The sequence below is a fragment of the Gouania willdenowi genome, chromosome 22 (genome assembly GCF_900634775.1).
Source record: "Gouania willdenowi chromosome 22, fGouWil2.1, whole genome shotgun sequence".
NCBI classification, from domain to species: Eukaryota; Metazoa; Chordata; class Actinopteri; order Blenniiformes; family Gobiesocidae; genus Gouania; species Gouania willdenowi.
In genome coordinates this window covers 17,508,025-17,525,542 of record NC_041065.1, presented here as the reverse complement: position 1 = coordinate 17,525,542, position 17,518 = coordinate 17,508,025, and the positions used below count along the sequence as shown (strand labels likewise).

Here is a 17,518-nt window from a genome sequence, read left to right as displayed (position 1 = left end):
AGCCACCCACTCATCGGTCGCTGAGGGGATTCCAGTCAGGCAGCCTGCTGCTTTAGTTTCTTTTAATGTCTAAATGACATTTTCCCTTCAGTCAGACCACATGGAGCAGTCCCTTCTAATCTGAAATACATCACTGTAGTATCACTGCACAGATGAGCCAATGATTCCCCTGATTATACAGTATAATACATATTTATTCATGCGTATGATGTAAAGCCCCCTGCTGTACGTGATATGCATGTACAGCAGTTAATTCAACATTGTTTTATGTGAGAAACAACTAGCCAGAGGTGGTAAAAGTACTAGTCTTCAGTACTCAAGTAAAAGTATAGGTACTTGAATAAAAAATAACTCTGGTAAAAATAAAAGTATTGAAGTTGCTCCCTTACTTGACTAAAAGTTAAAAAAAAAGTACATGCTACTAAATGTACTTCTGTAAAAATAGGAAAAAGCAAAACAAATGTCCCTTCAATAATAATAAGACAGGGTTTCTAAACCAGCAAATTCCATATTTTTTATTAGGCCGCGCTACGACTCAAAACGCCTCTCACTTTGTTTTTGTTGTTGTCATTACCATTTATACTGAGACTGATTACAATCTAATTTAAGACATTTTGATGACAATTACCACGTTATTTTTAGATTCATGAATTTAATGCATTTTAAGACTTTTTAAGTATCCGCTGGAACCCTGTAGTTCCATCACCATGCATTTTTGGCTACAAATCCAATGTTTAGGTCTCATGCTGCATTCACACCGAATGCGTCTTCTGCGGCACCGGACGCATCTGCCACACGAAATGTTCCGCAGTGTTCCTCGGAATCAAAAAATGTCCCCATTCACTTTATATGCATATGAAGCGAAGCCACGCCCATCAGCGACACATGCAACTCGGTGAGTTTCACTGCCTGCTGAAGCGAGGAGCTGTGCTCCTTTTTCTCCTCTCATAAACATAAACCACCAGTGAAAAAAAGTTAGTGTGGTTTGCGGCTAATGCTATGCTAGCTCAGTGCCGACTTTCAAAGATGAAAACTACAGAGAGAACTTTTACCTGCTACTACCACCTCCTCGCTGATTCTCATTCACGCCAAATCCTTCCTAGTCTGGTCCTGGTTATAAATGCCGTGTCATACAGCTCCAGGTGGTCACACACAGCTTCTACTCCATGGTTGAATGGGTGAACAGACCGGCGTCCGTGTTGACGGCCTGACGTCATCGTCAACAAACACTCTGATTGGTTTTCGTCATGCAAAACAGTCGCATTAGTTCAATATTTTCAACTCTTGCAGATATGTGTAAAATCAGGAGCGTGCTCGCACGGCCAACGTTCTTGACGTGTGGATCGGACCGCACGGGAAAGATTTCACATCTGGAACGCATCTATCCATTGACTTTGTATGTAATCTGGACGTACGGATATTTTGTGACGCATCCGGTGTGAACGCAGCATTATTTATGACGCATGTCTGCATCACTGCAGATTCGGCACCAATTCGACATGGTAAAGAGGGAGCTGATCCGAAAAGGCAAAGCTCTCAATTTACAGGTCGGTATATGTTCCTACTCTCACCTATAGTCATGAGGTTTGGGTAATGACCCAAAGAAAAAGATCGCGGGTACATGCAGCTGAAATGAGTTTTCTCCGTAGGGTGGCTGGGCTCTCCCTTAGAGATAGGGTGAGAAGCTCAGTCATCCGGGAGAGGCTCAGAGTAGAGCCGCTGTTCCTCTGCATTGAGAAGAGCCAGATGAGGTGGCTTGGGCACCTAATTAGGATGCCCCGCGGACGCCTCCTTAGCGAGGCATTCAGGGCACGTCCCTGAGACCTCGAGTAAGACCAAGGAAACGCTGGAGAGAATATTTCTCTCGGAATGGCCTGGGAACTCCTCGGGATCCCCCCGGAGGAGCTGGAAGAAGTGGCCGGGGTAAGGGAAGTCTGGGCCTCCCTACTAAGGATGCTGCCCCAGCGACCCGGCAACGGATAAGCGGGAGAAGACGGGTGGATGGAGGTCTTATTTATCTGCTGATCCTCATTTATTCATATCTTTGTACATATGTAAACAGTTATCTAAGTATCAGGAAGGTATATGATGATCTAAAGCTGAAAGCTCTGTTTGCAAAAGCTTTACCGGCATTAAGCTTCCCTCTAACATGGCTTCTCTGTTTTAAATGAAACCAACAGGTCTATGCAGATTCACCACCAGACCATCACACATGCACTGTGATCAGAGCTGCGTGTGTGTGTGTGTGTGTGTGTGTGTGTGTGTGTGTGTGTGTGTGTGTGTGTGTGTGTGTGTGTGTGTGTGTGTGTGTGTGTGTGTCAGTCACTACAAAGGAGGGCTTCATAATGTTAAAAGTCTGCTTTGAAACAGTCTCACTTTTCGCTCCCTGTGCTCGTTACTCTACACTGCTGCACGACTAATGTTCTCTGCCGTTGTTTGATAGGAGAGGCTAAAGATAAATAAGGGAAACAGAGCTTTTTTTTTTTTTTTTGCTTCCTCCATCCTACAGTGTGGACTCACACAGCCAAAAAATGTGTCACTCAGGTCAGTGTTACTTCAAAGACTGCCTGCCTTCGCTGCAGCTAAGTTCCAAATTAAATAGATGACAGCTCCAGAGGAATGGAGAAAAGAAACTACAGAGCACATTTTCATTAAAAAATGTTTGGGGAAAAACTCAATTTCTCCAAGGCTTTTTTTTCTGCCCTGGAAGAACGTATTTAATTTGTTAAAGCAAAGTCAACCTTCTGCTTGTTCAAAGTTTGTCAGAGGAATAAGTGTGAGGACGTGGGTTGGGTTCAAAATTAAAAAAAAGGCGAGCCTGAAGTGAGAAGCAGCTGGACAGCAGGACTCTGAATATGTGAATGCATCTGTTTGCAGTCGACGCTGATGTTTAATGCATGGGCTCTGCAGCAGGAGGACAGTGGTGCATGCATGGAGGCTGGAGCTGCAGATAACACAGTGACTCTACCTTCATCTGTCCCCACAGGCAGCGACGCTGGGAATAAACCAGGCGACGTGGCACACACGGAGAAAAAGGAGCAAATAGTTTGGATGCTAATTAGCATCCCTCGCCACCGTCGCAGCTCAAACAATGCGACGCCCAAAGCAGCAAAAGACAAACGAGGACAAAGCAGGAGATGGTTAACGTCAGGTCTCATTCAGACGCCATACTCACCAAAACGGAGAGGAAATGGAAACGTGGGGAGGAGAAAGTGGAGAGGGTAGAAGTCATGGATGGTCAGAAAGTATAGAGTATTAGGAAAGAAAGAAAAAATAAAGAAGGGAGGATGAAGGTAAACAAACATGAGACAGAAGTGACTTTTACCCTTTACAAAAATGTATTTACATTCATCTATCAGTTTATTACTTAATATGTATTTATATCTACCTTTATATTTGTTCATTACTGCATACTTATTGTATTTCACAGTAAAACAATTTCTTGATTTATGTATTTATTAACATTTTCCTTGTTTTTCTGACTGTAAGTAAACACATGACTGTAAGTGCCACCCAATTCAATAAAACACCATCCATCCATCTTCTCCCGCTTATCCGTTGCTGGGTCGCGGGGGCAGCATCCTTAGCAGGGAGGCCCAGACTTCCCTTTTCCCGGCCACTTCTTCCAGCTCCTCCACGGGGATCCCAGGCGTTCTCAGGACAGCCGAGAGACAAAGCACCGAATTAGGTGCCCAAACCACCTCATCTGGCTCTTCTCAATGCGAAGGAGCAGCTGCTCTACTCTGAGCCCCTCATCCTATCTCTAAAGGAGAGCCCAGCCACCCTACGGAGGAAACGCATTTTTGGTCGCTTGTACCCGCGATCTTGTTCTTTCAGTCATGACCCAAAGCTCATGACCAAAGGTGAAGGGAGGAACGTAGATTGACCGATAAATCGAGAGCTGAGCCGAAACCTTTACCGCACCAATCCGCCTGTCAATCTCTTGCTCCATTCTTCCCTCACTTGTGAACAAGACCCTGAGGTAATTGAACTCCACCACTCGGGGCACTCCACCTTTTCCCAGTCGAGAACCATGGACTCAGATTTAGAGGTGCTGATTTTCACACTCGGCTGCGAACCGATCCAGTGAGAGTTGAAGGTCACGGCTTGATGGAGCCAACAGGACCACATCATCTGCAAAAAGCAGTGATGCAATCCTGAGGCCCCCAAACCGAACCCCCTCAACGCCCTGGCTGCGCCTAGAAATTCTGTCCATAAATGTTGTGAACAGAATCGGAGACAAAGGGCAGCCCTGGTGGAGTCCAACTCACTGGAAACCAGTTTGACGTACTGCCGGCAACGCGGACCAAACCCTGACTCCGGTCGTACAGGGAATGGACAGACCTTATCAGGGGGTCTATACCCCATACTCCCAGAGGAGCCCACAAAGGCGTCACCGAGGGACACGGTTGAATGCCCTCTCCAAGTCCACATCAATAAAACATACGTGTTGGAAAAATCCGCTGCATTAAGGGGACCTGCTGCTGCTTTAAAGGCTGAAATTAATCCTAAATAAACGTCAACATGAAGGAGAATTATTCATCTGCGACATGCTGTTATTGAACCTCCATGTGTTGGCCAAGAGTCTGTCATTATGTTTAGAAAAGGGTTTTCTAATGTCGCCGCCTTTACACTGCTGCAGGATCAATAACTCGCAGTGTGAGTCGTTTTTTAATGTGTGCACAAACATGAGAAAAGTCTCAGCGTTGTCCTCTGCACACACCAACACAAACACACACACACACACGTGCAGTTGTTTTGAAGACGTGCTCATTTCTAAATCAATAACACATTACAGCAGCAGGTGGAGAGGAGCAGTGCTGCACACTCGGGTTCAGATTCATCAACACACGGAAACACATCAACGCCATCGTCACAAATTACATTCAAATTCATCCTCAGTTCAATCCGACTTATCGGATGTGTCACTGGAAAATGTGTGCAAAGTGACGCAGCAGGCGCTAGAATTTCTTCTAATAAAAAGAATCGTTTCATATGTGACAGTGACACACACTCATACACAGTTTGTATCCCTGAGGAAGGAAAGCAGACTTACAACAAAGCTGCTCTGCAACTTTAATTCAAGGAATACCTACAATATGTACCATAATTATGTAATTATACCCTGTGGTAGTAATAAAAACTTTGAACACGCTAAACCGAAGGCCAAATATTCGGTGCATCCCAAGGGTAAACACACGCCTATAACAGTGGTTGGTTTGATAAATAACTTGTGACAATGATTACGGGTGTTAGAAAAAATCGATTCGGTGATAAATCGCGTTATTTCACTGCGCGATTATCAAATCCATCCAAAAAATGTTCAAATTGACATTTTTAAATCATGTTTTTTCAACGACAAAAACATTTAATTGTGCCGACATATGCATAGCACGTAAACGCCCGGCCACTAGATGTCAGTGAACCACAACAAACCTTGTTAAACTACCTCACGTTTTTAATGCAGTTTAGCTTGGAAGTTAATTGCAAAGACACTTAACATAATCAGAATCTGTTGTAGAATGAAAAGTTGAACTTTTTTGAAAAATTGCATTTGACAGTTTGATAATCATACCCCTTGTTTTTGATATTGGTGCTTGGATTACAGTTAATTACTTCATACCTTTTTACACTTGTAAAGTGTAAAATTGTAATTATTGATATCACGATGTACATCATATTATTTAGCATCAGGATATATCGTATCATGACATGCACATTGTGACTCGCATCGTATCGTCAGATTCATAGCATTGCACAGCCCTAACAGTGACACAGCTATATTATATATACTCGCATGTAGTGTCCAAAGCGAGTGTAGAGAGAGATAAACAGAGAGCTCACTCACACTGTCAGCTCTGATGGTGCTTCTGTTTAACGGTTGATTTGATCTAAAACATGACTGATGGAAGTGTAATGATTGTAGCGTGCTCCTCTTTATAGCATGCAGCTTTAGGCTTCAAATATCAAATAGCAATGTTTGATTCAAAGTCATATTGGAAATTACAAAAATCCGTTTGCATCTCTACAAACTATAGGAAGAAAAAGTGGATCAGGAAAATCTGGATCTTAAAATCAAGAATTTTGGATCCGAAGGCAAAAATGGTGATCAGAAGATTTTATTTTATTTTTTTAAGAATGTTACTAACTAACAATGCCTGAAGTGAACAAAGTCGTGGATTAGAATTACAGTATATGGACTCAGACGTTCAGTAGCTTTAATAACAACTTGTACTTTACTTCTCACTTTATTTTTAGTCGGCTTTTACTTGAAAACTTTTTCAAAAGACAATCAATAATTGAACCTTTTTATTACGTGTTTTATTAGCACTTTAAGTGCTCTTGTTTTGATTTAGCAGCCAATGATGTGTGAAATGTAGCAGATGTAGAGTTTATTTGATTTAGTCTATTAATATCAGTAATTAGGCACTGTTAAACGTATTTGCACATACACCATTTCGTAAAGTTAATTATTCATTTATTAATGCAGTCTTTATCTTTATTTAAGGTTAAATCCTTATTTCTATGTTATTTCATTGTCATTTTATTGTCGTCGAGTCGTATAACACAAATTGGGAATTTCATTCCTAGTGTAACCCTGTGCTTGTTGAATCTTTAATACATACTGATTTTCACTGAATAATTTGTGTTTGTCGATAAAAAGCTGTTTAATGAAAAAAAAAAAAGGAGATTTGTGGCAGCAGTGAAACACGTCTGTAGTTTGTTTCCACATTTCTACAGAAGTATGACTTTCGCTTTTTTCATTTGCTTTAGAAACGTCCCAGTTTTAGGTGATGAAGTACAAACAAGTCTCTGCCCTACTGTGTTTATATCACCATTACTAATCCTGCAGCAGCTGTGTGATCAATAAACAGCTTATCACAGGTGGGTTGATAAGGCTGGAGTAAAGTATGTGGAAATGTTGAAGATTAATAATGTTTTTGTTTTTTTTTTTTTTCAACATAATGACTGAGTGTTTACTGTAGATGCTGTTTAATAAGCTTGTTGAGAAAACTGTTAAACAGCGGTGTGGTGCATAGGAAGAAACTGGGCTCAAAGACGTCCACATTGTTGTAGAAAGAAAGAAAAAAGGAAAAGAAAAAAGAAAGAAAAAAAGAAACAAAAAACAAACAACAAACAAACAAACAAACAAACAAAAAACAAACAAAGAATCTGAAAGCTTGTACTTTGAATACAAAAGTGCAGAAAAAAACAGCTACTTTAATACTTCTACGCAAGTAATATTTTGTATTTTGTTATGACTTGTGTTTGTTTTCAGCACCAGATGTTAAAATTTTACTCAAATATGGTTTTTCGGTGCTTTATACACCGCTACACGGACTAAACCTGACTGATCTGTAGATCAAGTTTTTTAAGCTTGTTGATAAGCTGTTTTATAAGCTTGTTATGATGTTTTTAGAAAGAAAGAAAGAAAGAAAGAAAAACGTTTTAACTGAAGTTGAACTTGATCCACTGCTTTATACACTGCTACACTGACTGATCGTTCCGGGAGGTCATGTGACCTTTTCTCTCACCGATAGGAGAACAACTTTTCAGAGCCTTCATCTCTAAACTATAAACGGCACGTGATGTTGTTGAGATCAGATCAACAACAGTGTAAGTCAGCCCTCTGCAGTAATGAGAAAGAGATGGACACACACACACACACGGACACACACACACAATGCATCTATACTGTGACTGTCAGCAGCCACTAAACAAAACAACGGCATGCAATTTTAAAGCTGTCATCTGCCGTGTTGAAGCAGGAGACCTGAGGTGCCCTCGGTTCTGTGGAGAGCTGCACAACTTTGCTGCTTTCATTCAGGCTCACGCCTGGTGCACACGCTGCCCGTGTCACAGCTTATTTCATGGAGGCAGCAGAGAAAGGAAAAACATGCACACTGATAGAATTAGGAGAAAGATGTTTAGAGATTTCAGTCCATATTAGTGTGTGTGTGTGTGTGTGTGTGTTGTTTCTATAGCCTCTGCACCCACCATGTACTTTCAGCCTGTGTGACTGCTTTGATCTGGTGCTAAATTCTTCAAATTACGACATCGGGGGTTTGAATCTCGATTGCAACAGTGTCAAAATGACCCAGGAGAAGACACTTTGTGCCAAAAATAGCCCAGGAGATTTGAGAGCACCTTAAAAGTAGCAGCTGTGTCATCATAGAGAAAACAACAAAGGAGCTACAGCACATCTAAAGTCCACTCGCACATCTACAAAGGAAACTGGCTGAGTCCTGCTGAGAATGACAAACAATGGCATTTAGCATTCCTGACTGAAGATAGCGTTGAATCCCATTCCAATCCATTGGAAATATGTGTGGCTGTTCCGTCTCTACTGGATGCAAATGTGGTTTTACAATCTAGGATCTTCTTATTGCTCATTACCATGCTTACACCCATGTAATGTGTGTGGAATCTGTGCATTGCAGATACCAGTCCAATCAGGGAAGCTACAAGAGCTTCAAAGGTTAAAGAATACAAAGTTGATCACATGTTTACCATCAGCTATCAGCTTTATAAACCGTGTACCTCACAAAGAACGCAGCAGTACCATGGCTGCACCTGCTTTTTTATTTTGAAGGCTATTCGTCTCTGGTGGCCCTGGACAGCTTTTATTGACATATTAAGAGTGAGGACGGCATTTGTCTGTTTTTATTGGAGTCCGAGATCTATCTGGTGGCCACAGTAAGAGATGTCAAAAAAGTGAAGCACCTAAATGTAACTTTTGTTGCTTCTTTTCAAGATGAACGGACCATGGAGGGTCCCCCGACAATCCCACGGAGAGGAACTTTTATTTAGGTCAGATTTTACAGGCAAGTTTGAGAGCTCCACGCGTGACAAAGATTGCTGATCTGGATGCACGATTTCCCTTTTTAACTCTGCTGGACAGAAGAGATAATCTCTGCCAAACAAATGATCGACTCTGTGCTTGTGATTGAATGCAATAATCAAGTGTACTTCAGAGTGCTCCTTTATAGTAATGGCTGCTGCTAGGGCTGCTGCTGCTGCTGCTGCTGTGCAGCAGAGGCGGTGCTCCATCACTGAGGCCCGTGCTACAACCACGCATGTAAACACAAAACACAGGAAGGCTGAAAGCGCCAACGCACTGTTGGCAGTGCAGGAGGAGGAGAGAGAAAAAAAAAAAAGGAGCTCACCTGAAGAATGTGACAAAGAACTGCACCAAATCCATGAAGTTACTGTGCTGGGAGAAGGCGATCTGCAGGAGAGAGAGAACAGACATCCACGCTTTGAACATCAGCTGAAGATGCAGTAAATCAGACATGATAAAGCAGAGATGGGCTGCTTCTATCGACACAGGGCCACAAAAAGGTGATTTTATCTGATCTGAGGGTTACATTATAAACATTCATGTCATTTTTGTGTATTATCTTTTTGCAAATGACAACAATACAAAAAAACGACCCCAAAAACACATGAGACTACAAAAACAACAATATTTATTCACAAAAACTATTTGTTCTCTCTTGTATTAATACTCAGGTTGGTTGTTATTCTAAATGCTGACACTAATGTTGATACCGTAGCCCTAGGGTCACATTTTGTGGCCCCAGCTGTAATAAAAGCTGCCTGTTTGTGCACTACATCAGTGGTTCTCGAACTTTTTTGGCTGAAGTACCCCTTTCTCTTACTGTATTTCTGAATCCAAGTACCTGCTTCGTTTTGACTACATTTTGCTCAGAATACTGCTAAAAAACAACTATAGAGCATAATGATGGAATAAATGAGGGATAACTCACATTTTAAAGAATCTAATTTTGTAAATGAGTGGAATAAAACATGTATTTAGTGTCTCATGAATAGATTTATTTCTATTGTTTTTGTCATTTCCGGTCATCTCACGCCTGGTGTGTGGGACCAAGAATGACTCTTGTATTTCTATCATTATCATTTTTAACTAAAAATAAACATTATAAAACCCCATATTTGTAATATTATCATTCGTTAATTTTCTACTCTCTCTCTCAAGCACCGTCTGTATTGTCATCGCGTACCCCCATTTGAGAAAGGCTGCACTAGATATACACGCAAAGGAGCACATGTAAACTCCACTCACGAAGAATTGGATTTGACCCCATGACTTCTGGATGAGACGTACATAGCATCCCTAACCTCTGTTGTCCTGCCAGTACAAACTGCTTACAAATGCATTAGCATGAGTCAGCATTAACTCAGTGCCATGTCTTTTTTTTTTTTTTTTTTTTACTGCAACATTACACACACACACAAAAAAAAAACACGCATACACTGGAACACAAACATTTGAACACACACACGCGTGTGTTTCCAGTGCACCTGCATATCTAAGCACCAGACTGCACATCTGTCCCATAGACGAGAAGCCAGCAGTTGCACAAATGAAACCTCACTTCAGCACGTGTGTGTGAACAAACATTCACTGTGAAATCAACACAAGAGCAATTGTAATAACATGTTGTCCTAATCACGGTTGCCATGGGTAACGGCGCCTGTGCTGTGCCACCTCTTTTCTCTCGTTTAACGCCTACAACACCCCTTTCACCTCCCTGGCCTCGACACCCCACATTCATAGACTCACCTGCAGTAACACCACACTACCCCTCTCTGGTCAAACCTGGGTACTGAATGCTAAATCACCCTCCACACCGACACCTTCAACCACAACTCATCAACACTCCTGCTTATTATTCCTCTACAAACCTCGGATTTACATTAAATTCCATCAAAGGGGAAAAAAGAGCAGGCGGGGAAGAAAAGCTGGAAAACAGAGCTGCGTTCATGTCAGATTAGTCTGTGAATGCTTAATATGTGATCAGCAGCAGCTGCTAATGCATGAGCACAGACACCTGAGAGGTCTGACTGAGGAAATCCTCAGTGACTTTGCAGCAGGTCCAAAGCATTGGCCTCTGTGGGGAGATGACAGGGTGAGTGTACGCTTCGTGCACAGCTCCGGGTCTAATTTAGTTGTGTAGTCAGCACCATCTGGATCACTAATGTGTTGCGTTGATTACTGTCAAGCACCGAACCCTTGGTGTAGTAATTTCACTCCACGCTGTGAGCAGGAAGGAGAAGTTTAGGGAGCAGATGAACCAAGAAGAAACTTTTAGAAAGAAATCCTGACATAGATAGTGAACATTTGACTCCTTCAGCCTTCATATTTGTTATTGTGCTTTTACCAAGGAAGCGGCTGGTCCAGAGCTCCAGATATGCGCTGTGGTATCTGACAACATATGTGAAATGTCCAGTTGAATGGACATTCCACTTATGCTAGACTGGATATAGATATGTGGAATTTAGAGGCTCAAATTACCATGCAAATCTGTACTAATTAGTGAGTGCTGATTATTATTATTATTATTATTATTATTATTATTATTATTATTATGATTAAAACCAATAATTCAATAAAGTGTGAGCCATGTTTTCAGGCTGGTCCTCCCTTGTAAAGGAAACCATGCTGGGCTCAGGGTCATGTGAGTGTGCACCACTATAGTAAATAACAGAAAACATCAGCTCATTGAGGGGCGGAATCACTAATATCTGAAATAAAAGGCGGTAAACCAGTCGCTTCCCTAAATCCTTTGGTGACGTAGTTTCCTCACCTGCATGTGTAGAAGTGGTGAAAACCGCCCTATTTAAATGAGCGTTTTGTATGTGTTATGTTGAACATGAAGCGTGAAGGAGAGCTGAGTGCGCGGAAGCGAAAAAATTAGTTTGAATTGGAGGCGAGAGTAGAGGAAACTAATAAAAAACAATGGATGAATTACAGCAAAGACAGATGGAAAGATAGATTCTTTCTTAATCCCACAGTGGGGAAATGTGCATGGATGTGAGTGACGGACGGGTGCGTGTGTGCGGCTGATGTGAGATGTGAGAGTGAGCCGCAGAGAAGATGTGTGTACGTGCCTCGGGGTAGAGTCCGACAGGGAGCATGGGACAGGTAGCGAGCTTATGTTTATAGTGCAGCCAGATAATAAAGTACAGCTCTACAACAAAAAAATGGCCTGTTCTTCCGACACGGTACCATCTTTAACAAGCGTGAGGTATACGGGAGTGATGCCCGGAGGAGAAGCAGCCACCGGCCATGGATAGTGCGGATATCCGGCGTGTCCCCTCAGCCACGGTGGGGAGACGAAACAGGAACGGTTTTAACAGGTTCTCTAAAATTGTGAATTCATTCATCCCAAATATATTAACTCGAGGTTTGAAAATGTCACCCCTCGGTCGTCGTTCCGCTCCCCTGCCCCGTCTCCTCAGAAATATCACAGCTGCCATCACCGCACAAAGAGCTTTGACAGGTACCACCTGGTTGTGGGCCGTGCTAAATTTATACGGGAAAACAGAGGCAGCGATGAAGTCCAGCTTTGATTAATTGCATTGCTTCCCCTGCATTAATTTATATGCATTTCCCCCTCCCATTTTTTGCTCCCCTTGTGAGCTCCGCCTACTATTAGAGGGAAACGCCCTAAATGGATTGAGGGCGCAACGCAATGAGCAGCAGCCGCGCTCCTGATTCCCTTGGGTTTGTACGGCTTATTAGCGCGTGGAGTGACGTTTGCACACGTGAATCCGCCTTTAAGTGTGTACCACTGATTTCAAAATAAGATGTGGATTTTACACGTGTGGTGTTACGTGCTCATTCTTCGTTTTACAAACTGTGATACTTTGTGACACATCCTAATGATACCATCAACATGTAGAGAAATTACAAAGATATAATTTCTCTCATCCAAACACAGTGTCCGAGTAATGTAGATGTGTAGGGAAAAAAGTGAAAAATATGAAGCCACAAAAACAAATATATTAACATTAACAAAATAAATGTAAATTAAGACATGATTTGAATAAATGATGCAGCTACATTTCACAGTATTAAATTCCCTTTCTTTTGGATCTCTTTTTATGTAATACCTTTAAAACCTGATCAGCCAGAGCAGAAATCCTGAGCGGTACTTAGAATCCGGCCCGAGGAAGATGTAAATGGATTTGGTTGGAAAGAAATTTTCTGTCTAGCAAATAATATATTTTACTGGTGTCAGTGATCTTCTCCATTTCAATCTGGAGGCACTGCAGACTGTGTCAGGGACTTAAGTTGGATTTTCTTTTTCTTTCTTTTAGGTAACAGGCATTGAAAGTTGAAAGGTTGGCACAACTATTGTTGTGCAGACCGTTGCGACATTCTCAGGAGAAACTATCCATAACTTAAACAAAATGTCCATCCATATTTCTCAATGTCTATTAGGATTTTTGCTGGTTTGTTGGTTTGAGCACATGCCTGCTTCCTTTTTATTTGGTGACGCGGTAAAGTCAAGAGCCAAACTCTGAAGGCAAACAGAAGCCAGCTCTGGAAGGAACACTAAGCATGGCTGCAGAGAGAGAGGAAGAGCTTAGCTTTGCCCACAGCTCGCTCTGAATGACGCATGTGTTTCAACTTAACATTCCACTTTGTTGTTACTTTTTAGGAACAGCTTTCCAACAGTCCGCTCTCTGACCCACCAACACTGCGGTTCCCGACGCCTGAGAACACGCAAAAAAGCACTTTGATACAGAAAGGACGGCAGGAAACGATGAAGAAAAAAGGAAGGACTGCACTGAAGACAGTTTCTAAAAGACGTGGAGATGCCACAGCAGAGAATAAGGAAAGTGTTACCTTGCTGCCTAAGGTAATACTCCATCACTGCAAAGAAATACATCAGACACAGCAGGAGAGCTGTGTGCTTTAGGTTGAAGGACAGGGTTGATCTCCATGATCCCACCCAGCGAGACACAAAGTCAGACTGACCAGAGGAAGCTTGAGAAGAGCTCCTCAGACCGATCGGCTAAAAGCCTGGCAGCAGCAGCAGCAGCAGCAGCGTTTCTCAAGCACAAGGAAACCAAAACCCTCACAAGGCAGGGCATGGAGGATGGAGAGAGGATTTCTTTCCTCTGTCCCTGTTGGGCGGAGGGCTGAGGAAAAGAAGCTCGCATGGGGTAAGCAGTCAAATCCCTTTCAGAGGTGTTTGGGAAACCACACAGTTGTGCATTTACACAGAAATGTTGGACTCTGAGAACCTTCTGCTGACCAATGAACACCAAATACAAGCTAGCAGCACATCCGACCCTTTAAACTACACGTATCACCCTGCAGGAACACAAAAATAGACTGTTTTAATATTCAACACTATGGAAATAACACTTGCTGACATCTGTGTGCAACCATGATGTTATAAACATAGAGGTGAAAGCTGTGTGAAAGCTTTCCAAAGAAACAAACCTGTATGTTGCACAGAGATGCACTAAAACTGTACAGTAGTTATGATGAGGTCTGCTTCCCACTTGGTTAGCGCATTATCTGCTTATTGCAGATGATCGTAAAAACAGAGATGAATGAATTGCAAGCTTATTAAATAAAGACCTCTAAAGCAGCAGCGTCAACACCGTCCGCCAATAAAGAAAGTGATGTCATGCACAGGTTTGTTTTGTATCTTTAGAGCATATTTCACTCAATATATTGGAGGACTAAGAAAAAAACATGTAAATCATCTAAAATAACTTGTGCTGGCAATAGCTGCTTTTTGTGTGCATGCACACTGAAAAAAGAAAATAGTGTTTCAATAGACCGGTTCCCAATAGCACTGTGGAGCTGGTGACGTCATGGTTACAGGGTCATATGATACAAACACAAGCGCCGAGTGGGTGTACGTAGTAATTTACAGCTTTTTAACCATTCTTACTCGGTTTGCTGCTGTTCCCTAACCGCTGAGAAACCACTGTGGGTTGAGTGTTGCCAACATGAGACAATGGCTTGTTGGGTGGCGACAGTAACACTGCCAATTTAACAGTATCAGTCATATGGACTTGTTATGCATTAGTCCAACTTAAAATTAAGGCAAGTCAACTTGAAGTTTTTAGTTGTTCCAACTTAATAATTTGTATAACCCAAAAGTGAAATACTGCTCACTCCTACCCTGATACCATCTTTATGATTTCTTTCCTTGTGTATAGAAATTCTAGAGAAGGTGGAAGTGTCATGTCTGTCGCACAGCGTCACAAGAGACCTAATTGATTCAGGTTCACTCAAATGAGAATAGCAGGTTGTAGACTGTCTTCACTAAAGCAGAAATCTGAGTGAAACTCACTCAGAACTTTGAGTAACTTCAACTACTGCTGAAGTACAATTTTTAGAGTTTATGCAGACTTAATATCTGTGTTTTTTTTTCTTTTGTTACTTCTTTGCAGCCCTGTGTCAAATGGTCTACGGACTGGGGGTTGAGGACCAGAGTTAAAGGACAGTGTGGCGTCATGTCAATCTCGCTGTAACAAATAGTAGCTGATTGTGCTACGTATCTTATTGTAAGGGTTTGTGCAAAGCTGTGGCGTGGAAGAGCAGAAAGTCATCATGAGTTTTAATAACCTTCCTTGGAATCCAAAGCTAACCTTAATCTCAGACGAGACATGGGCAACTGGTGGCCCGGGACCCACAAGCAGCCCTTGCCTTGAATAGACCCATGTCACATGACCTCACAGGTCACGTGATGTATGGCCCTCTGCCGTGATCAAAGAACAAGACACCGCAGGAAACGTTTTAGGGAAGTAGAGAGCCCACAGCGATGGTAAACTTTTGTGCCGTGTTCGGGTGTTCTAACACGCCTGGGACTGGAGTACACAAATCTTTCTTCAGGAAGTTAAATTAAACTAAACGAAATTAACTAAATTGTTTTATTTGCATTGATGTCATCACTAAAAAAGCTCAGATTCTGAAAAACCAGCATTGCACACTCATATTACAGATTAATTGTGAAAAAATAATCTACTTACCGTAGATTTAACCACATGGAGTCCATTATAAATAAAAGCAGCTACTCCACAAATCCAGCCACAAACAAACTGGTTGTAAGCTTCCAGTCCCTTGAAACTTTCCATGTGGTCCATTGTGTATGAGCTAGATGTAAAGACGAGGTAGTTCACGATGTCAGGATAAGTCACTCCCGGGAAATGAGAGACATCTTGTAGGGGTCATTCACGCCAATCAGACCCAGTTTCTCCTTGTACCGACTTCTCTCAGCTTCTGGTAGAGTGCCAACATAATCCGTGGCCTCCGACATATTGAGGCCAAACGGAGACGACCTTCGACAATCGCTTTCAATAAGTCAAAAAATAACACGTTAACACACCCACGCAGATGCATCCGTATAGGGCCATCATCTTCCAAGACGGCGCTGGGTCAATGTGCCGTGATGTCAGTCACAAGGGTCTATTGAAAATTACAGTAGGTTTCAGTGAGTGTCTGTCACTGAGTGTCACTCAGGTCATTTCAAATCTGTGTAATGCATTGATTCAATTCATAATATCAAATATTTACCTTGTTGCCAACTACTTTTTTTCTATTTAAAGTCATAAGTTTCCAGTCCACTGGTACAACAGTGACGAATGTTCCTTTGGTTATTTTTCCGTCATTGCAGCCTTGCTGTTTTGTGACACCTACATCATGCGTTTCTGAATCCCATCTGTTTCCTCACATTGTTGAGCTCACAGATTCTCATTTTCACATTTCAATAGGCTTGTCTGACAACCGGTTTTCTCAAAATGTTGAACAATTCAGATGAAGGACTGATCCTTGGACACGATTGCTAAATGTGTTATTCTGTCTGCGGGTGCTAAAGCTGGCCATGGATGAAATATGTTGAGCATTGAGAGGACTGAGAGCGAATCTGTCATCTTGTAAGGATTTAAAGTGACATGAAAACAAACGCTTTGAGGAATTGCTTTAAATGGTCCAAACAAAACCTTAATCTGTCATAGGTTTAAAGGCTAGATACAAGTAATATAATGTCTCAACATTAAATGGTAAGATAGGGAGGAATCAAGACGATCGAACCATGAGATCAGTGTTTTCAAACCTGTATCACAGGACACAATCAAACTTGTTTGTTGTTGACGACAATTCAAACTTGGGTTCACCAATTTGCACAGAACCCTGTCGGTCTGCAATCGCCCTCAGACTCAGTTAGTAGTTAAAACTACACATCACTTAAATGGACACAAATGCTGCACCCACCGGCATTTTCAACCTCCCATTTCTCCTTTCCTGGTAAGTGCAACGTCAAAATCCAACCACCATAATGTACCTGGTCCAATTAGGAATAACTCCACAACGTCCAAGGAACTGACAACACTAAAACTTTGGCATGAAAAGCTATTTCACCGTAGACTTTCTCAAGAAGCGGAAATATTTGCATTTTTGACTATTACTGCCCACCACTGTCCAGGTGGGGTACTCAAGTGCCAGCCAACAAATACAGGCAGATGCAAATCATTTGATGTCAAAATGTTTTTGGAGTCATTAAGTAAAAATCCCCAAAAGCCTTAAAAAAATGTTTAAATATGAGATTGCCAAGGTAATCATCAACTTTTTGTGCAAAAAATGTCATTACTTTGGTGGGAAAACGCTTGTATGTACTTTAACGGAGATATGCGTCCAAGATGTATGCATGTCCCTCTCATTGAGAACCACGTGGTAAAACATTAG

General features: G+C 41.9%; 1 protein-coding gene across 1 annotated transcript in view; it reads right to left on the bottom strand.

Annotated features, from left to right (window-relative positions):
- Positions 1-17,518, bottom strand: part of atrn (attractin) — a 174,846-nt gene that overhangs the window by 78,013 nt on the left and 79,315 nt on the right. Inside the window, exon 25 of the mRNA XM_028437841.1 lies at positions 9,168-9,229. Coding sequence (XP_028293642.1) covers positions 9,168-9,229 — 62 coding nt within the window. The remainder of the gene's footprint in view (positions 1-9,167; positions 9,230-17,518) is intronic.